Source organism: Microplitis mediator, chromosome 2, assembly GCF_029852145.1.
Source record: "Microplitis mediator isolate UGA2020A chromosome 2, iyMicMedi2.1, whole genome shotgun sequence".
Lineage (NCBI taxonomy): Eukaryota > Metazoa > Arthropoda > Insecta > Hymenoptera > Braconidae > Microplitis > Microplitis mediator.
This window is the reverse complement of record NC_079970.1, coordinates 2,314,789-2,337,873: the sequence shown is the minus strand read 5'-3', so window position 1 is coordinate 2,337,873 and position 23,085 is coordinate 2,314,789. Positions and strand designations below refer to the sequence as shown.

At 29.4% G+C, this 23,085-nt stretch overlaps 5 protein-coding genes, 1 long non-coding RNA gene and 1 other non-coding gene across 8 annotated transcripts; 4 read left to right on the top strand and 3 right to left on the bottom strand.

Annotated features, from left to right (window-relative positions):
• Nucleotides 1–994: 994 nt before the first annotated feature.
• On the top strand, nt 995–2,612 carry LOC130663375 (uncharacterized protein C1orf50 homolog). The gene is made up of 4 exons (XM_057462556.1): nt 995–1,203; nt 1,304–1,410; nt 2,145–2,363; nt 2,433–2,612. Exons 1-4 carry the CDS (start codon nt 1,149–1,151, stop codon nt 2,610–2,612), a joined length of 561 nt encoding a protein of 186 aa, XP_057318539.1. The 5' UTR covers nt 995–1,148.
• Nucleotides 2,365–7,992, bottom strand: LOC130663374 (dnaJ homolog subfamily C member 11). 2 transcript variants are annotated; one of them, XR_008989182.1, is made up of 9 exons: nt 7,775–7,992; nt 7,373–7,502; nt 6,051–6,294; nt 5,668–5,981; nt 4,929–5,136; nt 4,278–4,842; nt 4,073–4,202; nt 3,718–3,835; nt 2,365–3,310 (listed from the first exon to the last, which is right to left on the bottom strand). XR_008989182.1 is itself a non-coding variant. In XM_057462554.1 (8 exons), the coding sequence occupies exons 1-8, from the start codon at nt 7,844–7,846 to the stop codon at nt 3,288–3,290; spliced, it is 1,686 nt and encodes a 561-aa protein (XP_057318537.1). In that variant the 5' UTR covers nt 7,847–7,991; the 3' UTR covers nt 2,365–3,287. The 2 variants fall into 2 exon arrangements, 1 of the variants encoding a protein (XP_057318537.1); XM_057462554.1 differs by lacking the exon at nt 3,718–3,835 and having other exon boundaries at nt 7,775–7,991.
• A 1,281-nt stretch (nt 7,993–9,273) lies between these two features.
• LOC130663589 (uncharacterized) lies at nt 9,274–12,715 on the bottom strand. Its single transcript, XM_057462893.1, has 5 exons — nt 12,178–12,715; nt 11,094–11,376; nt 10,751–11,019; nt 10,343–10,571; nt 9,274–10,042 (listed from the first exon to the last, which is right to left on the bottom strand). Exons 1-5 carry the CDS (start codon nt 12,448–12,450, stop codon nt 9,564–9,566), a joined length of 1,533 nt encoding a protein of 510 aa, XP_057318876.1. The 5' UTR covers nt 12,451–12,715; the 3' UTR covers nt 9,274–9,563.
• Nucleotides 12,716–12,852: 137 nt separating this feature from the next.
• Nucleotides 12,853–14,522, top strand: LOC130663590 (uncharacterized). Its single transcript, XR_008989223.1, has 5 exons — nt 12,853–13,046; nt 13,403–13,451; nt 13,649–13,716; nt 13,913–13,978; nt 14,433–14,522. It is a non-coding gene; the product is annotated as an uncharacterized LOC130663590 (long non-coding RNA).
• LOC130664303 (small nucleolar RNA SNORA53) lies at nt 14,184–14,355 on the top strand. Its single transcript, XR_008989344.1, has one exon. It is a non-coding gene; the product is annotated as a small nucleolar RNA SNORA53 (small nucleolar RNA).
• Nucleotides 14,523–15,733: 1,211 nt separating the features above from the next.
• On the top strand, nt 15,734–18,370 carry LOC130663147 (peroxisomal biogenesis factor 19). Its single transcript, XM_057462247.1, has 5 exons — nt 15,734–15,891; nt 16,127–16,324; nt 17,549–17,724; nt 17,796–18,041; nt 18,110–18,370. Exons 1-5 carry the CDS (start codon nt 15,828–15,830, stop codon nt 18,323–18,325), a joined length of 900 nt encoding a protein of 299 aa, XP_057318230.1. The 5' UTR covers nt 15,734–15,827; the 3' UTR covers nt 18,326–18,370.
• A 291-nt stretch (nt 18,371–18,661) lies between these two features.
• LOC130663146 (phosphoglycerate kinase) lies at nt 18,662–21,220 on the bottom strand. The gene is made up of 5 exons (XM_057462246.1): nt 20,902–21,220; nt 20,388–20,736; nt 19,512–19,850; nt 19,203–19,422; nt 18,662–19,137 (listed from the first exon to the last, which is right to left on the bottom strand). Exons 1-5 carry the CDS (start codon nt 21,195–21,197, stop codon nt 18,860–18,862), a joined length of 1,482 nt encoding a protein of 493 aa, XP_057318229.1. The 5' UTR covers nt 21,198–21,220; the 3' UTR covers nt 18,662–18,859.
• Between the last annotated feature and the right edge of the window lie 1,865 nt (nt 21,221–23,085).

The following is a 23,085-nucleotide window of genomic DNA, read 5'->3' as shown; positions in this document are numbered from 1 at the left end:
AGTATTTTTGATCGTTTAAAAAAAATACTCGTTTAGAAAATAGAAAACTCTACACGAGTATTTTTTCGAAATTTCAAAATTTTTGTTTTCTTTTAAATTACAAGACGTTTTATTCGAAAACGGTTAATTTCCAGATTGAAAAATTGGAAAAGTGAAAAATAAAAAAAATACTCGTCTAGATTTCGAAAAATTATATATAAAAATCAAAAAGTAATAAGGTTTGTAAAAAACCTTTTGAATACAAAATAAGTAATCTTAAAATTTAATTTCAAATTGTACCTCGAGTATTTATTTTTTGATCTTTTTATGAAAATACTCGTCTAGAAAATTGAACATTCTACACGAGCATTTTTTTTAAATTTGAAATTTTTTTTTTTTTTCTAAAGTCATAAGCTTTTTCATTTTTAAAATGGCGGGTGTCGGCTAACTTTACGGTCATGCATATTTTTAGTTTTTTTTTTTTTCGTGATTGATTTGGTGAAAAAAAATCAGGAAATTACTAATTGTCTGCTAACTTCAGGATCAAATCATAATGAAGTAAGTGGAGATTTTTCTGGAAATGGAGATTCTGGGAATTTTTAGCTGCTACTTAATGAAGACCTCTAGTTATTAGTTGTCGCGTATCATCTGCTAAGGTAATTTAATTACTAATTACATTTAATATTGATGTCTGACGTAATATATAGCAAATGTAAATTATTGTTACGAGTAATAAAATTGATGAATAATTTTTTTTTTGTTACAGAAAATATTAATTAAGTGTTCGGAACCCTTTTAAACATTTCTTAGCAGGGGTGAGTCAACAATTGCATGTTTCTATTTTTTAAATTATTAATTTATTTATATCACGTAATATTTTACACAAAAAATAATAAATTTTTACACCAATTTCTTGGCGGCAAGCGCGGCCATTTTGTCTTTGACGCTGCAAGTAAATTCCGTAATGCGACCGAGTAAAATTGTTTGGTCATCGCGACTTATTTTACACATTTTTTTATTTTTAACGACAAACAGTCGTGTCAATAAAAATAAATCTAAGATTTTATCACGTGTTCATATTATACGATACGAATTGTGCAATTTAAAACAAAATCAACACATGATTAGTATTTGTTACAAATAACAATTAACACTGAGAATTTATAATAATGAAGAGAATAAATAATATGGAAATAAATGATTCGTATAATGCACCAAGTAAAGGTATGTATGTAGTGATAATTACTTGTTTAAATTAATTAATATAAATAATATGTATTTTCAAATTTACATAATAATGATTTATAATTTTTAATCACATCAGTGATGCTCGTAGAATCTTCAAATTCAGGAATGAAACTAGTTAATAGATATGCAGCGACTAAGTCATCGACACAGGATTTAATTGCATTAGCAATGGAAATTGAAAAAGTAAAGTTTTTAATAATTAATTATTATTATTAGTAATTACTTGCTTAGGAAATATGATTAAGTAGTAAATTGTGCAATGATCCTGAAATTAGATGATCCTGAAGTTGGCAGACAATTGAAAATTTTTTTATTTTTTTTTGAACAATTAAATTTGAAGAAAAAAAAAAACTAAAAATATGCACATGTAGAAAATTTAAAAGACCACAAGTGCAATTTTTTAAAATATTTTTTTTTTTCATAATTTATCGGCTTAAAAAAAATTCAAAAACTATGAGACGTCGGCTAGTTATGGCACTGAAGTTAGCAGACGTCTAATAATTTTTGGATTTTATTTTAGACAGTAAATTATAAAAAAAAAAATTTTTGACAAAACTGCACCTGTAGTTTTTTAAATTCTCTACATGAGCATATTTTTATTTTTGTTTTTTTTTTCTGATTGATTTGCTGAAAGACATCCAAAAATTTTTTATTATCTGCTAACTTAAGGATCATGGCTAATTTCAGTATCATGAAATTAGCAGACAATTAATAATTTTCGGATTTTTTTGTCAACATATCAATTATAAAAAAAACGTAAACTAAAAATATGCACATGTAGGAAATTAAAAAAGCTATAAGTGCAATTTCCTGAAATATTTTTTTTTTATAATTTATAACTTCTAAAAAAATTATTAGACGTCGACTGCAGGATCATAATTTTAAACCCTTTTTAAATTATTGATTAATAAATTTAGGCAGATAATTTTGTAAAAGCTAATGCGAGAAATAAATTGCATATTATTGCTGAGCAAATGAGATTTCTTAAAGATCAAGCTCAGAAAGTATTAATCGAAGCTAAAGAAAACGATATGTTGCATCACGCCGCCTGTAATTTTGTAAAACACCCAGGGAATGTTTATCACTTGTACGAAAAATCATCTGGGCAATTTTATTTTTCAATGCTGAGTCCTGAGGTACATTAATATATATATATTTTATTTATTTAATATATTTACATTATTACAGTACTGATTTTATTTTAGGAATGGGGCGATAATGCACCACTACAACTCTACAAAGGTTCGTACAGATTAGAACATGACCAATCTTGGACACCAGTATCACAAATAAAGTCCAAAGACGCTGAATTAAATATATTTGATAAATTTTTGTGCAAAAATCAAGCACTGAATCCTCTGGAAGTTATGAGTATCGACTATTAAAATAATTATATTATTAATTAATTACTAATCACTGTAAATATTTCACTTGTATAACATTTTAATATGCTTGGTATAAATTAAAAAAAAAAAACAAACGTTTAATTGTTTACATATACGACAAATATTTATATTTTATATATTTACGCCTATATATTTAATATACACCAATTATTAAAATGAACTATCATTTTATTCAGACATGAAAAATATAACTCGTGTTTTTGACCCTCGTAAGTGCGAGTGAATATTGTAAATTAATTTTTTTACAATTATTTAAACATCATATATTTTTGTGAATCTATATTAATATAAGAGCAATGGAAGTTTAACCGGAACACTTTTAAAAATTGCTACTGCAAATTGTTTATTAGTTTTATTTCTATACAATCTATCAGTACACTAACATTATATATTTTTTTTTCATCACAAAAAAAATACAATGCCTCATATAAATGAAAAACTTGATAAAAATGAATCAATACAAAGAAAAAATTAAGCCCGTAATTTTTAAATTTGACTGAGATAACAAAAAATATAATTATTAACTTTATGGTCATAATCAATATATTGGATTTGGCTGAACACGAACTCGATTATGATTAAAATAAAACAAGGAAATAAATTGAGCATGCAAAATTATCCCGTTTGCTTTACTCTTGAAGTTCGCTTTTTTCGTCAAGTAGTATTCACCCGATGTGCTAAAAATAAATAATAAATTAATTGATAATGTATTTTTATTTATTAATTAATTCATTAATTAATTAATGGGATATTGTGTGACAAGGGATGAAACAAATCGATTTCAGACCAGGCTGACATCACCCGGAGTCTGAAATTGTGTTTCATCTTGAGTTACACAGAATATTTTTCATGATTACCTGCATTGGAATTTAAAATTTCATTGTCAGCAGCCAGTCAGAAACAAGTTAATTTAAGACCAACTATAAGCGTAAGCACAAATTGTCATTTGCAATTTATAATTAAGCATATTCACACTAATTTTTATAAAACGATCACAGTCAGAACTTTCATTTACGTAAATAAAATTAGGGCATACAGAAATACACTCTGGAGATGAAAAATTACTTATCCTGGTGATTAATACCTTTGTAATGCCGAATCGTTAACTCTGGTTTGACCAGAGGATATATTTCTGAACGTAGGAGTTGAATATTTCTCTTCCAGAGTCTATTGACGAACACGCCCTTAATGCTCTGAAATTACTATTAAACAAATGACAAGTATCAGAGTTTAAATTACGAAAGCCTTCAGTCACTGGCAGAAACATTAATTGTTTTTTCCCAAGGGACGAAACGCAAATTTTTCTGCCCGCTAACTGACGGCATTCACAATTTACGCGTTTGCTAATATTCATTAGACTGAAATTATCTAATTTCGACTGGCTGTAGAGACACTGAAACTTTGAGTTTCGATGCTGGTATCAATAATATAATACTTACATTGTAAAGGTATTCTCAGAGGTTCATTGTCTTTGACAAGACACTCGTGAGTTTGTTTATGAAATAAATATTGTAATAGTAATTGTTTATCTTCCCCAAAACATGGATCGTAAAATCCCGGTAGTTCACTCTAAAAATTAATTAATTAATTAAATAAATAAATAAAAAATTTGAGTATCAATTAAAAAGGAAAAAGAAAAAAAACCTTGGAAGCGTCGTGAAGAACCAGGCGGGAATTGACAACTAAACATTGTAAGGGAATAGTAACATCGATTACATCATCCCTCGAGTCATCGGGAATCTCTTGTTGTTGATTCCGTCTATCTGGATAAACAAACCTCCCATAAAGCGCTTTAGTGATGACTAAACCATGCTTAGCTTCCTCTTCGGCTCTGATTCTGCTGAATGTTGCCATCATAAGTTCAACGGCAGCTTTGGCTTCTCTCTGTTTCTGCAGCGTCCAAACGCGATTCAACTCCTTCTGCTTTTCTTTCTCCCGGTCTTTCTGCTCTTTCATCATCGGCTCGACAATTATTTTTTTAACGATCGTCCACGTGATAAGTGGAGCCACAGTGGCATAGAATATCGGCGAGGGTATTACTTCCTCGCACAGATGAATCGGGAATAAATAAGTTTGAGTCGCCCGGATTAATTTTATTCTCAGTGTTACTCCACTGGGCACCCCAACGCGAACTGATGCTGACAGAGCGCTGTGTTTAGATACTTTTTTTTCCGCCCCATATTCAACGTAAGCACCAAGAGTACCAGCTCTAAACAGTAAATCGTAAATAGTGATGATAATTTGTACATAAATATTTATTGATAAAAATAATTAGTCTATAATTACTGTACGTACTTAAGTGTCCCACGTAATTTCATTTTTTTTTCTTCCATTTTGTAAGTGTAACTAAAACTAGCGAAGGTATTTATATACCCAAATTGTAAAGTAAAAGAGGTGAAAGATTCAGGTGTTTCACGGACAATCATTGTAGACATTGAATTTTGAATTCCGCCTTTAAATGTCAAATATCCTACGCTTTGTTTATCTAATTGTAATCCTAAAGCTTTAAATAAAAATAAAAAATTCATTTATTTATTTGTTTATTAATTAAAATTTTAAGGGTATTTTCAGACAGTACCCCCAGTTTTTACAAATATGCAATGACTTTCAACTGCAATAACCGTATTAAAATTTTACTAATTAATTTAAAAAAAACAATGCAGAAGTAATTTTGTTGAGATATAGAATTTAAGAAAAATTACTTACAGTTGTCATCAGTTAGGAGTCAAACGAAATTTTGAAAATAAATTTTAGCCCGCGAAATTTAAAAATTCAAATTATAAAATTGACATGAAAATTTTACTGAAATTTATTTTCCAAATTTCGTTTAACTCCAATTGATATCAACTGTAAGTCATCTTTTTAAAAATATATATCAGCGAAATTTAAACGACGTTATCTTTTTTTCAATTAATGCTTTAATTTTTTTAAATTAATTGATAAAATTTGGATACGCTTGACAATTGAAAATTTTTAAAAAACTAGGAGGCACTGTCTGAGAATGGCCTTAGTGAGTAATTAAATAAAAACATACATCCAACTAATCCTGGCCTGATTTCATGAGCCTTAAATTGCATCATAAGTGCACCGGTGCAAAATAATCTTCGCGCAAGTGAACGATAAACTTTTAGTGTCGTAACAGGGCCGTTGCCAGCTCCAATGTCCAACTCCATCCAGCTCTTAGATGACAAAGTCCTTCTGGCAGACACATTTATCGATCCTACACCGGTGCCATTCTGAGCATCGACTTGCCCATACAGTGTCAATGTGTCTTTTAAAGTCAAGGGGGCTTCGATTGACTGTTGGAATGACATCCCACTGACTTCGATACCTCCCAGTATTCCCTCGCTAAAAAAATATAATTTCAATATTATATATTTATGAATACGGACGATAAACCACTGACATGATACTTACTTGACTTCATAGTCTTCGTCATATTTATTAAAAATGTCTGTCGCGTTTATAAATACAGTGACATTACCCTTTGGATTTGTCCGCTGCTGCAATCGTCTTTCTTCGCGTTCTTTAGCAATACGCTCATACTCTTCTCTTATTTCTTGTGGGGTTTTTGTACGTTGGACTATTTCCCAGCCCTGTGTTTCTAATCCACGTACACCCAGTGAATCATATATTGCTCTCCGATGCGGATCATTTAGAACTAAAATAAAATTCATTGATTAGCAGTAAATTTTTAAATTTTAAACTCAGTGTTCAAAGATATATTACTAGATAAAAATGCGTATTATTGGGCGAAAGAGAAATGAAGTAGCAGCTACACAGCCTACACAGCTACTCAAAACGTCAAGATCTGATGAAAACTCAATTTTTGAAAATCGGACCGAAACCAATAACTTCCTTTTTTTTTTAATTTGAAATTTTCGTAGCGGGAAGTTTAAAATAAAAGTGCAAAGCAGTAAAACTGATAGAGTAGAAATATTATGTTAGAGTATGGAAAATAATCTATGAGAATAATTATTTAGGCAGTGTTACAATTCTACTCACAACATCTCTACTCAAAGGAAGTAGCTACAACTCTACTCATTTACTTTTTTACTCAGCCTCAATTTTACTCACAGATTTTTTTATTCGGGTTTAACTCTACTCAGCTTCAACTAGACTCAGCTACAACTCTACTCACTCACAATTTTACTCAGCTACAAATCTACTCACAAAGAATTGCTATTTTATCGATAGGCTAAAATACGTGAGTAGAGTTGTAGCTTAGTAAAATTTAAGCTGATTCTAATTGAGGCTGAGTAAAGATATTACTGAATAGAGTTAAACCTGAGTAAAAAAAAATGTGAGTAAAGTTGTAGCTGAGTAAAAAAAACTGAGTAGAGTTGAGGCTGAGCAAAGTTCTCACTGAGTCTAGATGAAGCTGAGTAGAGTTAAACCGGAGGAAAAAAACTGTGAATATAGTTGAGGCTGAGTAAAAATATAACAGAGTAGAATTAACCCTTAGTAAAAAAAAACTGAGTAGAGTTAAGGCTGAATAAAAAAAACTGTGAGTAAAGTTGTAGCTGAGTAGAGTTAACTCTTAGTAAAAAAACTGAGTAGAGTTGAGGCTGAGTAAAATTGTGAGTGAATAGATTTGTAGCTACTTCCTCGAGTAGAGATGTTGTGAGTAATTGTAACACTGCCAAATTTAAACTTAAAATTTTTAAAAATTGTGTTTATTATTTAAATATAAATATTTAAACGTAAAAAAAATATTTAGTATTGAATTGTAGAATTACCTTCATATGCTTTATTGGTACGACTAAATAAAATCTCAGCTTTCTTTTTTAAAACTGGATCCACGTGTTTATCTGGATGATAAAGTCTACTCTGACGTCTGTACGCTTGTTGAATTTCTTCAGCTGTTGCCTAACAAACAAAAACAATTATAAATAAAATTAAAACCATAATTATTTTTATATCTGTGTTCAAGGTCAACTATTTGCACATTCTGGCGAAATTATCATGTTCATTATCGCAACATAAATTAATATATAAATTAAATTAAAAAAATCTTAGGCGATAAATGAGTAAAATAAATTATTGATTACGTCAGCTGCAACAAAAAAGTCACGTGGAGTTATAAAATATTTATTATGGGGTTTAGTTATAAATTAATATAATAATTTATGTCAGCTTACGTTTCTAGGTAAATTTAAAAATGTATAATAATCCACTTCATTGACATTTTCTTTTTCGTTGTCATTATCCATTTTGTTTGTTTATTTATTATTTAATTGACAATTATTTATAAGACTAGTTTTTATTTTCTCTATTCTCTACTCTGTTTAAATCAGATACAGACACAGACACTGGGCAACTTAAATTTTTTTACGATGTAGGTTACGGATAATTTATTTTTTTTTTTATTTTCACAAACCGGCATGCGCGTAATTTGTGTATCATTACACTAGATGGAACTATTTGTAATAAACTAATTTTAATTTTTTTACTTTAACGACTATCGATTACTTATCGAGAAAATAGTTTGAGCGCGAAAATAAATAATTTGAAATTTGAAATAGACTTTCATGACCATCTCGTACTCAGTGAAAAAATTTTGACATTTGCATGTAAGGGCATTCTATCAGTGCCCCCGCCCCTTCGCGCCACGACACTTTTTAAAAATATTGGAATTAATTTCCACTGTCATGACCATGTTGAAATTTTAAATTAAAAAAAAAAAAGATTGAAATGATCCTGAAGTTAGCAGACAATTAACAATTTTCGAATTTTTTTTCCAACAATTAAATTACAAAAAAAAAAAAAAACTAAAAAAATGCACAGGTAGAAAATTTGAAAAACCAGGTGCAATTTTTTCAAATATTTTTTTTTTCATAATTTGTCATTTTTATAAAAATCCAAAAATTATTAGACGTCCACTAATTTCAGTATCATAAGATTGAAGTATTAATTGAAAAAAGGACAACGTACTTACAATTTCGCCGATGAAGATTTTTGAATAAAATTGCTTACAATTGTTATCAATTAGGAGTTAAACGAAATTTGGCAAGTAATTTTAGCACACAAAATTTGAAAATTCTAATTATATATGATATTGCCATGAAAATTTTACTAATATTTATTTAACAGATGCGTTCAACTCCTAATTGATATCAACTGTAAGTACTTTTTAGTTTAATTTACATCTCGGCGACAATTGTAACTACCTAAGGCTAAAATTCAACTCAGAGGGCCACTTTTGTGTTGTGAGCTGCTGTGAGATGCTGTAGTGAATCTGAGGCTTCCTAAAAATTTTTTTTCACCGCGAATTGATTATATTTTACTTATTTCCGTGCCCATGGATGATCAAGAATTGATTTCAAGTCAATTGATCCCCGAAAAAAAAATTCGCTGCTAAGTCGACTCCTCAGAGGGCCACTTTTGTGTTGTGAGCTGCTATAAGACATATTGGGTCGCCTTAAAATTATTTTTGACCATTTATTGTGTTTATTTTATTTAGGTCCTCGACCAAAGTCCTAGCAATTATTGAAATAGGTTCAAAAGTAATTAACAAATATATTAATATTTTTAAAAAATTAATACACTGAAATTTATTAAAAATTATTCTATACTCTCAGTTACATCACGTCAGGCTTAAAAATATTAAAGAAAAAAGATCAAATAAAAAAAAGTTTTTTAAAACACCGAATCGTCAAATCGAATTGTGATTGATGATTATTTATAATTACAATTCGTGGTAATTAACAATTTATTTAAGCAATTAAATATACTTTGAATAAATTATTTCCAGAGATTAATTGCACATGCGGTAAATTCTTATAGAAAAACTTTAAGAAAAATTTTACTGTTATAATTTATCAAGTTAATTGTATATCAATATATCGGTATAAGTATATTATAAATAGTATCCAATTAAATTGAGCAGTTATTGAATACTGATAAAATAAAATAATAACTAAAATTCAACTAAATATGATTTTCTCTGCTTCGTATAAATTTCGAAGGAGTCGAGCTAATCATTGACTTTATGTTACCGTGCCAATCAGATAGTCTTATTTCACTGATAGGAGACATTCCTATATGACGTTCGTCCCAATTAAAGCCTTTTTTGACAGGTGTCAAGCTATGATTATTACTTGTAATATTAGTAGTATTGTTCATACTGTAAGTCTGGTAACCAGTGTCTTGAGCAGATGTACAGGCACTGGTGCTCTGGTCGTCAGAGTACCCAGCAGACGTGAAGTTTCTGCGTACTCTGTAGCTGTCATTATTGACACTTTTGTACCAATCCACCGCGGATTTTAATTTATCTAATTTGTTACTATCTTTGTTAAATTCTTTTAGTGGCGTTGTCTCTTGAATCAAAGAAACCATTTCCACTGTATCGTTTTCATTGTACTCGTCATCTTCGTTTACTCCATCTGCCATAGTATCATCTAGAGATTCTGTATCAAGACATAAGATTTAATAATTAATTAATTAATAAATAAATTAAATTTATTCTGCCCTCCGGCCGGAAAGTGGAAACTTTCGGCCGCTGCCTTGAACGAAGTTGCAACTTTCCGGCTCCGTCGAGCAGAAAAATAGTAAACGCACCTTGGCCAGTAAAATACAGCCTCAGACCACATGTTTGTCAGCCTCGGCTAACAATTACATGCGATCTGAGACTTTTATTATTTTACTGGCCTAGATATGTAGTATACTATTTAATTATAAAAGTATAAGTAATAATTGAATAAATTTACTTTGATTATTAATAAATTGAGATTTATCATTCTCTTTATCTTCCAAGTAAGAATTGTCGACACTCATGTGTGCAGAGAAATCAAGTCGCGTCGCTGATTTACGTGATCGTAAACTATTACAAGATATATTATTTGATTGGTCACATATAGGCGACATGTCTGGGGGTATAATTAAATTATCTTTTCTAAATGATGTGTCATAAGTTCTCTGCATATTATTCAAGCCCTCCTGTAATTTATATAAATATTTTAAAATTAATAACAGACCCGCAATTAAATTTTAACATTGAGCCAAAATTGCTCAGTCTTAAATATTCAAATAACCTTTAGATTTTTAAATAATTTTTAATTCAAGTGTAGAAATTAATTAATTTATAGAAAAAAAAATGATTTAAACTGATAATTTACCCCGATCAGTGTTCCATGAGCCAGCATTCCGCTGCGAGGAGGACTGGAAGTTATTTTAGATGGAGACAATATTACTGAACACTCGGAATCGTCTTCAATAGAATCTTCATGATTGAAAAATAATTTTCTCCTCAATGAACTATTATTTGAGCTATTGGCATCGTCATTATCAACTTGTTGTTCTTGTGTGAAAGTGAAATACGGTTTCAAAGCTTCTTCGACATGTTGAGGTAGTTTTGGTGGAAGGGACAATTCTGTTTGCGCCCAACCTACAGAAATACCAGTCATTTTAATAATCGCAGTCTTAAAAATATATTTAAACAGACAAGTGATAATGTCTTACAGTCTCTAGTAGTTTTTTCAGTCTCTTCAGCATTGAATCCTTCCAATGAGCTAGTCGGAGTAACGATCAGCTGTTTTATAGGCTCTCGTCGCTCGTTCCAAGGACTCGGATGTATTTCCTTAGCACTAAAAAATTTGTTAATAGCTTCTTGGGCTCTCATCTCGATTTCCGGATCTGAGCAGTGGGACTGCTGGAGAGAAAATTCTTCAATAGCAACGGGTTTCAGCATTGCCAGCTCATCGATTGTCCATGAAAAAGGAGAATCGTGTGATTTTGTTGTTACCTACATCAAAAAAATTTATTATTTATTTCATAACTTCAGTGATATAATTAATTGACAATAAAAATAATTATTAAATAAAAGAACAAAACTCTAGTCAGGACAAAGACCAGGAAACAAGGGGACAGAAGGGAAAAGAGTAGGGAGATAAACTAGTCAACTTGAGACGCAGATCAAAAGTCAAGAGGAGTAATTTATTAATTATATCTAGTATGAGGTACACGATTTAGTACTCGATCACTCCATGTATTTGTATATTTATATTTGGTAAATATATAAAAAAATACATGAGTAATCGGGTACTGGATCTCTCACTTTATACTTATACCCGAGTAAAATATGATACTGAAATCAGCCGACGTCTAACAATTTTTGGATTTTTTTAAAATGATGAATTATAAAAAAAAAAAAGTTTGAAAAAATTGCACCTATAGCTTTTTTAATTTTCTACATGTGCATATTTTTAGTTTTTTTTTTTCTTCAAATTTTATTGTTTAAAAAAGAACCAAAAAATTTTTAATTGTCTGCTAACTTCAGAATCGTAGTAAAATAGGGAAGAGAATTATTTAAGTCTAGGTGTAATAAATTTACAGTGGAAATGTAAATAAATGTATGAGTGTAAATGTAGCAGACATGAGACGGTTTATAAATTTGAAATAAATAAATTAAAATAATGAAATTTAAAAATATGCGCGTACAGATTTAGCATTTATCTAAACATGCATTTTTTATTTTTACTCCACTTATATTTTGAAGGGAAATATTAATTATAAAATAATAAATATGTTATTTAAATTATATTACCTTACTAAATATAGTGGGACTGATCACTGACATATGAAGTCGACTAGTAAGTTCAGCATCAAAAGGATTTCTAGCAATGAATTTCGTCAAACCTGATGGTGGTGTCCGATGATTAGAAATTGCCGGAAAACCTCTAGCTTTATCATTGCTATTATTATAATTTTTACGTGCTTCAAATTGTTTCAATGGTGTCTTATAAATAACTGGACTCATTGGAGATGATGGTTCACGTTTCAATGAATTTTTAATTGGTGTCAAAACAATTTCTTCCATTATTGTTTATTATTTTTAAAAAAATCGTCTTGTCAACTAACAGCCACTTTAATTAATTTCAAACTTTTTAAATCACAAGTTATTTTAATTTTTATTGTACAGTATTACAGTAATAGCCTGTCTAAAAAGACTTTGTCAGTCTTGTGATTTATTATCATTGATAATTAGTGTCAGAAATAAATAAATAATTAAATTAAAAGACAGTGGACAGGATGCCTCGGTCAGTCTCGTTCCCTTCTGACTGCCAACGACCCAACCGTTTTCTGAATATTTTGAATTGACGGTTGGTTTCACTGTTAATTATTTGTAAGGTTGGTAATTGTGAGGTGCTGCCCTCTTTATGTTTATCTGGGTTACTAAATATATTATAATTTGACTGTGACGTCATTTCCTTTAAATTTTCAGTCATAAAGAATCAAGAGAACCTGAGCCCGAGCGAACAAAACGATGCTCGGCCATTTACTTCTCAGCTTCAACAGTAAACGGACGTCTTTGATTTGCAAAGGAGTTTAATTTTTTTAAAACATGCTTTTGCAAAGAGATATTTATTTTAAAATAACTATTTTCTGGAAACTTGATGATCCTTCCTGACAAAAGTAAGTTATTAATCATTTTTTTGTTTATTTCATTTTATTTTCTATGGATTTTTAAATTTGAAACTGCGCGTTAGTGACCACGTGTTGGAAAATTTTTTCGATTTGCTTGAGTAATTGCTCAGTATTTTTTAATAAATTTCAAAAGTTAATTTAAATATTTTGACGAAAAAGAAGTAGATAATTTTTTAATTTCAAATGAATAATGCACATGATGATACATTTTTTCAGACTAGAGTTTCTGAATCTTCTAAAACTACCATGATTTTAATACAATATCTGATTAATTTAAAATAATTATGCTTATTAAAATTAATTTTATTGAAAATCTTCTAATATTAGTTCGATTTTGTTTCTAGAAACCACGTGGCCCGGATGGACCAGAAAATGGAACCCAAGTTTTAAATGGTAAGTTGATTGTTAAAGTATTTAAAATAAATATGTAAGTTTTATTAAATGATGACAAATTTAGGTATTGAAAAGTCTTAAAGATTAAGAACTTAATGTTGCCCAGCCAAAAGGATACTGATTTTACTATTAATTTAATAAGAAATGAATTTCTCCATGATGCTAAGGGTTAACTAACTGAATTTTATTTTTTTCAGAGCGATGAAGCTCCAAGATGACTATCCTAGAAGCCAATGCTCCAGATATGAAACCCACCATCTGCTTGGTAATTATTTTTTTTTTTATTCGTATTTATCAAAGACTGAAAATGAAATGATGACTCATTTAGTTATTGAAAAGCCTTAAAGATTAAGAGCTTGCTGTTGCTTAGCCAAAAGGATGCTGACATTTGGTTGAACAAATTAGTTCTTTAATAGAAATGTATTTAAATATAAATACTTATGACTAATTTTCATTTACAGATGAATAAAATCTACTGAATGATGGCAAAGCAGTACCTATTTGATGGTTTAACGGTTTAGTTTACGGTGAGTTCATTTTGATGTTGGTTAACTACACAGAATAAAAGGATTTCTTGGTGTAAAAAAGATTTTGAATTGTAAATTAAAGACAAATTTTCTTAGGACTGGAAAAAATTTCTTAGTAAAAGAATTTTTTGTGCACCAAGAAAATGTTTGTTTTTAATTGATGCGAAAAATTTTTTGCACTGAAAAATCTTTTTTTTTGTATGCAAGCACGTTTCTTAGATCCATCTCTGTTGATCTTAAGAGATGCTTGAGTCATTGACGTGCGAGAATACGCAATACCTACTTGTTGGTCGTTTCATTTACTGCCCCTCATTTTTGGTTGAATGATTTGTAAGAAAATGAATTGTATGCATTAAATACACTGACGAGTGGACATTTTTTCAATTATAATCACTCTATATGAATTAAATTTCCTGAGCATTAACTAATTAAATTTAATTTTTTTAATTTGCAGACTGCTGAATTACATCATCACGTCATATATTTTTTAAATATATAATCATCTCATGTAAAATTTTAAAATATATTTTTTATTTATAAATAAATATTGAATTTTATTTTATTTTTCATTCCTAATTCTTTTATATTTATTTATATCATCCATAAACTCCCATAGCGATAATTAAGTGAGTAATTATTAATTATATCATACATTAGATTAATTTGCTAGAAATAAATAATTCGTTCAATGAGAAAATTTGCTTGGGAAAATTAAGATTTGCTTATAATCAAAAACGGAAGTTTTATAACAAGTAGACTACAATAAAATGATGAGGATTTTTTTTGTTTTCCAGAATTGCTCAAAAAAATTAATTTTTGATATATTTATTATTTTTAACAAATTATCAATTTATTGCATTAAAAATACAGATACAGTTATTTTTTACGAGCATGAATATGTAACAGTTCTTATAAATTAAGGGGACTAGTGATAAATAATTATCTCATTAAAAAGTACTCTGTGTAACTGAAGAGTAAATATTTAATGTGCAATCATTTTATTAAACTAAAAAATCGGGAGTGAGTTCGTAATGATTACGGATTTTATTCAAATCTGCATTTACTCCGATTCGAAGTTTAAATATTTAAATAAACCCGCCTTCGGAGTGAATTTTACTCTAAGGGCATTAAATAAATACAGTCATCAGCTCCGCATTCTCTCCGCAAATTTTTTACAATTTATTCATATGAATTTTAAGTTGATGTATAATTGAACTTAAATTTAAATTAATCATAAAAATAAACGAGTGTAAATGTAGCAGACATCAGTCAAATTTAAAATTATAAATAATTAATCAAATTAAATTTTTTAAAAAATGCGCATTTAAAAAATTTTCAAATTAATAAGTGCATTTTTTATTTATAATTTTAAATTTGTCTGATGTCTGGTCCATTCACACTCATCATAATAAATTCAGACGATTAATAAAATAAAATTCTAAGATTCAGATAATAAATTTTTTTTTTATTCTTTCAAAGATAAAATTTTTGAAACATCGTTCTCATTCTTTTGTAATTAACTTATTAATAAAAAAATTTATTTCTACTTTCCAAAGAGAAATAAAAATTATTCCCTGCCCTAGAAAACTGAAAACAATAAAAAATTTTTATTGACAGTAAAGTGGCACTTGTTAAGTTTCATTTAATTTACATACATCTAATAGAGGCTATTATTTAAAAATTCAATAAATAATATAAAACTTTTTTTATTTATTTTCCTGCCGGTAAGTAATGGCGCATGCGCACGTAATACTAAAGATTTAAAATTAAATGGTTCTCATTCATCGGTCAGTTTAAACGGTGGTGGTCGTGATTTGAACAGCTGATATATAACATCATCCAGCGGAAAATGTCTGATGAAAATAAATCTAATCAACAGTCAGCAGATCCCGAGTTGGATGATCTCCTAAACAGTAAGTACTGATTAACTTCAACCATGTCATTGACAATCAACACTTTCATCGCTTAAATTTATTGTTCTCATTTTTAACCTGAAAAGTAATTTTTTTTTTGCATTTATTAGATAACCGAATAATTTTTAACTAATAATAATAAATTATTATGTAATTAACATTTCTCATTGATTGATATAAAAAATGAGACCACAGAATAAGAAAAAGTTTATCAGCAATTCCGTTTTTTTTGCAGGTGCTCTAGAAGACTTTGATCGAGTATCCGTAACAAATTCACAAAAACAAGATGAAACAACGGGTTCGACATCAAAAGAAGTATCAAAAGAACCGGAAAAATCCGCGGAAGCGCTAGCTGATGACACATGGTCACAGGAATTTATAAAACAAACAGCCTCACAGTTTGAAAAAAATTTACAGAAAATTATGCAAAATGGTAATCACTGCTGTTATAAATTAATAATTAATTAATAATTCATCATTATGATGATAATTAATCATAATCCTGAAGTTAACACGAGTGTAAATGTAGCAAACATCAGGCAAATTTTAAATTATAAATAAATAGAGTGAATAATTTAAAAAATAATATTTATAAAAAATGCACTTATAAATTTTTTTATTTTTTAAATGCGCATTTTTTAAAAATTTTATTTTACTAATTATTTACTCTATTTATTAATAATTTTAAATTTGATTTCTGCTACATTCACACTCATGAAGTTAACAGACAATCAGTAATTTTCGGATTTTTTTTCCAACAATTTAATTTACAAAAAAAAAAACAAACTAAAAATATGCACATGTAGAAAATTCAAAAAAATATGGGTGTGGTTTTTTTTTACTATAATTTGTCGTATTTAAAAAAATCTAAAAATTATTAAACGTCGGCTAATTTCAGTATCATTATTCTGTAGTTAGCAGACAATTAACAATTTTTGAATTTTTTTCGAACGATGGAATTAAAAAAAAAAAAAACTAAAAATATGCATATGTAGAAAATTCAAAAAACTAGGGGTGCAATTTTTAAAAATATTTTTTTTTTTGCTACAATCCGTCGTTTTTAACAAAATCTAAAAATTATTAGACCTCGGCTAATTTCAGTATTATGATTATGAAACTGAAGTTAGCCGACATCTAATAATTTTTGGATTTTTTTTAAGCAAGAAATTATAAAAAAATAAATATTTCAAAAAATTGCACTTGTGGGGCATGTTCAGAAACACACTCTGGAAGAGAAATATTCAACTCCTGCGTTCAGAAATATCCTCTAGTCGAACCATAGATGCGATTTAACATTACAAAGGTACTAATCACACCTGGATGGGTAATTTTTCATCTCCAGAGTGTATTTCTGAACACGCCCATGGTCTTTTAAATTTTCTACGTGTGCATATTTTTAGTTTTTTTTTTTCTTGAAATTTAACTGTTAAAAAAAAATCAAAAAATTTTTAATTGTCGGCTAATTTCAGTATCATTATTCTGTAGTTAGCAGACGATTAACAATTTTCGAATTTTTTTCCAACGATTGAATTAAAAAAAAAAAAAAAAACTAAAAATATGCACATGCAGAAAGTTTAAAAAACTATAAGTGCCATTTTTTTGAAATCCAAAAATTATTAGACGTCAGCTAATTTCAGTATCGTTATTTACCTGCTAGGAGGTGATGGAGATTTTAATGATTCACTGGCAAAAATGGCTCAGACAGTGGCTGATTCCTTAGCAACTACTTCAAGAGCCGAAGATGAATCTACTGACGGCGATGACAGTTTAGACTTTCAAGCAGCCATAGCGCAAGCTTTCAAGGACATATCCAACACAACTGAGCAAATGAAGGTTTTAAATGATTTCTGATCAATAAATAAAATAGTATCAGTTAATTCGCAAGTATATTTTTATGTTACAAGGCTTCTGGGTCTGGTTTGAATGAAACAGAGCTGCTGTCAATGTTTGGACAGCCGTCAGACGAATCCGGCGGTGATCTATTTCCATTTATGCAAGGAATGATGCAATCATTGTTATCTAAAGATGTCTTGTATCCTCCTTTAAAGGATTTAGTTGATAAATATCCTGATTGGTTGGATGAAAATAAAAGTAGCCTTGCTTCTGTTGATTTTGAAAGATATACCCGGCAATTTATTCTCATGCAAAAGGTATAAATAATTTATCAGCCAATCTTATTTATTTATTTGTCTATTGATTTGTTCCATTTTTTCTCCAGGTGTGCAAAGAACTGGAGGCTGAAAAAAGTGAAGATTCGGATGACGTAAAAAGGGGACGATTTGATAAAGTCCTGGACCTTATGCATGAAATGCAAACTTGCGGACAGCCACCAGATGATTTGATTGGCGAGCAATCGGGTCTGTTTCAGTTGGATGCTGAGGGTAATCCTGTGTTGCCACCGGGTGTTGATCCCTCGAACTGTAGTATTATGTAATTTTTTAAAACTTTTATACGTAATCATGTGCAAGTGATATTTAATCAGCCATCAACTGTACATAAATTAAAATTCAAATTATTTATGATAAATCTATAACTAGTAATTCGCGTTAAGCAAAAAAACAAACAAAAGTTGATCAGGTTTTACGGTTACAATAATTATTATAAGATAACTAAAATTTTTCATTAATTTTTAAGCCTTCAATAATTAAAATTAAAAAAAAATAAAATTTTTTATATCGATTAGTAATTGTGTAGCTGTGTATTGATGTAAACTTTGTTATTATATAGTCTTTCTCTCCGCGACGTTGGGATAATAGAATAAAACACAATACTTTGTTATTAACTTGTCTTTTTATTCTGACACTGAACATTTTATTTTATTTGTCAATATATTTTATTACTGATACTCTTTATTTAAATCTCATTTATACTTTTAAATACTCAGTACATTTTTAACGACAGTATTTTGCTTTACAATAATTTATTTGGTAATTATTTGTAACTCTATTTATTTTATTTGGTATAAAGTTTAGGCTGGAGAGAGTGCGTCGACTCCCGGAAGAACTTTACCCTCCAACAGTTCCAAGCTCGCACCGCCACCAGTGCTTACGTGACTTACTTTGTCTTCAGTTTTCCATTTAGCAGCACAAGTTGACGTATCACCACCACCGATAATTGTGATCGCTCCGCGAGTTGTTGCCTCAACTACATTGTCCATTAAACTTTTTGTTCCTTTGCTAAAGTTATCGAACTCAAAGACACCAGCTGGCCCGTTCCAAACTATCACTTTAGCTCTTTTTATTGGCTCTATTATTAAACATTAAATAATAATAATTAATAATGAATTGAAACAGCAATTAATTGATAATTACCAGCAAATAATTCACGAGATTTAGGACCAACATCAAGTCCCATCCAACCATCGGGAATTCCTGACTCGACATCAGCAGCTCCTACAGCAGCATCTTCAGCAAATTTTTCTGCAGTAACAAAATCAACGGGAAGATGAACCTGGACATTATTTTTTTTAGCTTTTTCCAGAAGATCATTAACTATTTTTGCACCTTCTTCATCAAACAATGAATTTCCAATCTGAAAATAAAATCCATCATCAAAAGTTAGTCAGTAGATACTTTCTAATTATTACTTATTGAAATAATAATCGCAAAATCATCACTTACTTTCATTCCTTTAGATATTTTGAGGAAAGTGTAAGCCATGCCACCTCCGATAATCATTTCGTTGACCTTATCCAGCAAGTTGTTGATCAACTGTATTTTATCAGCGACCTTAGCACCACCAAGAATTGCCAGGAATGGTTTCTCAGGGTTGTCAAGAGCTTTGGCGAAGTACTCGAGCTCTTTCTTCAACAAAAATCCACTGGCGCGAATGTCAAAACCATCGCCCATCATCGAGCTGTGGGCGCGGTGGGCAGTTCCAAAGGCATCGTTGATGTAAACATCGCCAAGTTTTCTCAACGATGCGCGGAATTCCGTAACTTTAGCTTTGTCAGCTTTGATCTTTTAAAAAAAATAAAAAACAAATCAGTCATCAAGACAACAAGACAATCAAAATAATACATGATCCTGAAGTTAGCAGACAATAAAAAATTTTATGATTTTATTTTGAACAAATAAATTTGAACAAAAAAAGAAAGTGAAAAAATGCACATGTAGAAAATTAAAAAGACTATAAGTGAAATTTTTTTAAATATTTTTTTTTTATAATTTATCGTCTTTTAAAAAATCCAAAAATCATTAAACGTCGGCTAACTTCAGTGTCATAAATGATACTGACTTCAACCGATGCCTAATAATTTTTGGATTTTTATCTAAACGATAAATTATAAGAAAAAAATATTTTTAAAAATTGCACCCATAGTTTTTTAAATTTTCTACATGTGCATTTTTTTCTTTTTTTTTTTCTTTAATTGATTTCTTAAAAAAAAATCCGAAAATTATTAATTGTCTGTTAACTTCAGGATCGTCAATCAAAACGTTTTATGGAAAAAATTTTGAGTAAAATTATTTTACGAGGGCAGTTAGAAGAAGTGTTACCTTGCTGCCATCAGGTCCAACACCTTTTCCTTCTTCTTCAACATGGAATCTCAAGTTTTCCAGCAAAATAATTGTTCCCGGTGCAGGGTCAGCGCACGCTTTCTCAACATCCGGACCAACGCAGTCATCAAGGAACAAGATATCTTTTCCAAGAAGCGTTTTCAATTCATCAGCAATTGGCTTAAGAGTGTACTTGGTATTACGTGAGCCATCAGGACGTCCTAGATGTGACATAAGCACAATAGACTTGGCCTTCTTTTCCAACGCATACTTGACAGTATCCAGAGCAGCAACGATTCGCTGATTGTTGGTGATCTTGCCCTCCTTCAACGGCACATTGAAGTCGACTCTACAATGACAAGTAAAAAAAATCAATTTTAATTATCAGTTTACACAAATCCAATTACAATAAAAATTACTCTAACAGGACAAGTGGTTGTCATTTTGACAGCTGACAGTTATTGAACGTAATTGAAAAATTTAAAAAACTGAGTTACTTGTCTTGAATCTGTACCTTATCAAAACCCTTTTGCCGGTGAGGTCTACTTTGTCGATACTGAGTTTGTTCAACGCCATTACGTTTCTCCCAAGACAATAATTACTCCGGTTAATAAAATAACTCGCTGCTGGATAATCACCTGAAGTTATTAGATATCTCTGTTTCTGGTAATTAAATGGATTTACGTGACGTATAATTGAGTTTACCAGTGATGATGATGACAATTTCGAGGTTTGGTATGAAATTTTATGAATGTCAAATAAAGGGCGTCGGAGGTAGCGCCCTCGCATCAGTTTTTCTAACGCGCGCATATGTCACTCTTTTGATAGATACAATTTAAATATAACTATATATTATATTGTTATCCTAAATCGTAAATTTTTAACGTCAATGCAATAATTTAAATATTCACTCAGTAATTAATTATTTAAATTTTCTAACTAACAATCTCTCGATGTATTATTGTGTTATTTTTAAAGATAAACTTATGGTTATCATGCGGCCTTGTCCAAAGTGCTGTCTGGATAATGGACTCAGAAATTAAATTTGTTTTATTAATGATAATGATTATAAATAAAATGCAAATATTATTTATTAAAATGAAAAAAAAACAGATTTCCCATGAGCTGCATGCATGATAATTAATAAAATAGCGCCTGCGCTTCTGAAAACGCGCTAACAATTTTTAAATTTAATCCACGTGTACGCAATTTAAATTATTTAATTATTAAATAATTGATGTGTAAACTAAATTTACTTTTATTAAAAAAAAATTTTTAAAGAAAAGAAGAAAATTTTTTTTTTAGTTTGAAAATAGAAAAAATTGTGTGAATGTAGCAGACATCAGACAAATTTTAAATTTTAAAAAATTGCACTTATTAATTTTTAAATTTTTTAAATGCGCATTTTTAAAAAATTTAATTTTATTAATTATTTATAATTTTAAATTTGTCTGATGTCTGGTACATTCACACTCGTAATAAATTATAGGCCAGATATGCGAAAAAAAAATTTTCGTAGTTGCATTTAATTTTTATCGAGTTTTTAAATATTTAAGTGGATGCTTAAAGTTGTTAGTTTATGCGATATATAGATATATATTTGCTGAGAGAAAACTATTAGATGTTATTTTGGCACAAAATCAACTAATTGCTGCATGTATGGAAGTAAATTAAGTTTTTAAATATTCAAATATAAGAAATTAAATTTAAATTAACATTTTAATTTTTAAATTTTTGTAGTAAAATTATTTTTTTATTTGAAACTGGAAAAAAAAAATGGTAATTATTTTTTTAATCCAAGAGCTTAATTATTAAAAAAAAATTTTTTTTTTTTTGAGTAATTTTTTCCTCAACGAGGATATTTTGAGAGCTAGTCGAGAGTTTAACTGGGACACAGACAGGTTTAAAATAGGGAAAGTTTAAACTAGGGAAACGTATACTGTGCATGCGGTGTAATTTAAGTTAAAGGTTTATGGTGATTACTCGTTTGTCAGTTGTAATTTGCATTTATTATTATTAGCTGTTTCTTCAGTTATAGAGGAACATATCATAAAGAAATAAAGATAGACCCACGCTTTCAAAATATTAAGTCTACTCTATAATAAACAATAAATATTCTCCGAAAGCATACAAAGAAAAAATTAAAGAAACCAAAAAAATGACATCCGTTGTCGGATTCCCGTGTTCGTTAAATCTAATCTTTGGGCTCTGCTCCAAGCATATTTGACCTCACGTTACCCTACAGAGTTTCTTTATTCCAATCAACAGCAATCCCGCTAACAATTATTTTTATTAACTCCCACAATATATTTATATCTCCGTTCTCTGTTCTCTCCGCAAAAGTTTTCATAAAATAAAAACCTTCCAAGTACAAATTATCGAGCATGTTAAATTAGTGTACAAAGAACGATATATCGATGCTGGTGAAACCTGTTGATCAAATGCCAACGAGTGTCAATGGACTGACTTATAATCCGGTAACTATTTCCGTACAATAATAGTGCTTTTGATAAATGGCCTTTATACAATATTCGATGCCAAACTAAAAACCCGTCCGATGTCAAACTGTCTAATCACTTATCCCATTTCTCTTTGACTCTCTTTATTATATATATACTTATAATACTTGTTAACATAATATAAGATGTTGGGATCATTCAACAATGCTAAAATAGCCCAACGATCGTTTAACGCGGGG

What these genes read in the sequence shown, in the direction of transcription:
- LOC130663375 (XM_057462556.1), top strand. Translation starts at nt 1,149, where the DNA reads ATGAAGAGAATAAATAATATGGAAATAAATGATTCGTATAATGCACCA. An exon ending in GTATAATGCACCAAGTAAAG is followed by an intron (nt 1,204 to 1,303) that starts GTATGTATGTAG and finishes TAATCACATCAG; the next exon opens with TGATGCTCGTAGAATCTTCA. An exon ending in TAGCAATGGAAATTGAAAAA is followed by an intron (nt 1,411 to 2,144) that starts GTAAAGTTTTTA and finishes TAATAAATTTAG; the next exon opens with GCAGATAATTTTGTAAAAGC.
- LOC130663374 (XM_057462554.1), bottom strand. Translation starts at nt 7,846, where the DNA reads ATGGATAATGACAACGAAAAAGAAAATGTCAATGAAGTGGATTATTAT. An exon ending in TACCAATAAAGCATATGAAG is followed by an intron (nt 6,295 to 7,372) that starts GTAATTCTACAA and finishes ATTTTATTTTAG; the next exon opens with TTCTAAATGATCCGCATCGG. An exon ending in GACGAAGACTATGAAGTCAA is followed by an intron (nt 5,982 to 6,050) that starts GTAAGTATCATG and finishes ATATTTTTTTAG; the next exon opens with CGAGGGAATACTGGGAGGTA.
- LOC130663589 (XM_057462893.1), bottom strand. Translation starts at nt 12,450, where the DNA reads ATGGAAGAAATTGTTTTGACACCAATTAAAAATTCATTGAAACGTGAA. An exon ending in GTCCCACTATATTTAGTAAG is followed by an intron (nt 11,377 to 12,177) that starts GTAATATAATTT and finishes TTTTTGATGTAG; the next exon opens with GTAACAACAAAATCACACGA. An exon ending in CTCATGGAACACTGATCGGG is followed by an intron (nt 10,572 to 10,750) that starts GTAAATTATCAG and finishes TATAAATTACAG; the next exon opens with GAGGGCTTGAATAATATGCA.
- LOC130663147 (XM_057462247.1), top strand. Translation starts at nt 15,828, where the DNA reads ATGTCTGATGAAAATAAATCTAATCAACAGTCAGCAGATCCCGAGTTG. An exon ending in GTTGGATGATCTCCTAAACA is followed by an intron (nt 15,892 to 16,126) that starts GTAAGTACTGAT and finishes TTTTTTTTGCAG; the next exon opens with GTGCTCTAGAAGACTTTGAT. An exon ending in ACAGAAAATTATGCAAAATG is followed by an intron (nt 16,325 to 17,548) that starts GTAATCACTGCT and finishes TTTACCTGCTAG; the next exon opens with GAGGTGATGGAGATTTTAAT.
- LOC130663146 (XM_057462246.1), bottom strand. Translation starts at nt 21,197, where the DNA reads ATGCGCGCGTTAGAAAAACTGATGCGAGGGCGCTACCTCCGACGCCCT. An exon ending in GGCAAAAGGGTTTTGATAAG is followed by an intron (nt 20,737 to 20,901) that starts GTACAGATTCAA and finishes TTGTCATTGTAG; the next exon opens with AGTCGACTTCAATGTGCCGT. An exon ending in ATCTCGTGAATTATTTGCTG is followed by an intron (nt 19,138 to 19,202) that starts GTAATTATCAAT and finishes GTTTAATAATAG; the next exon opens with AGCCAATAAAAAGAGCTAAA.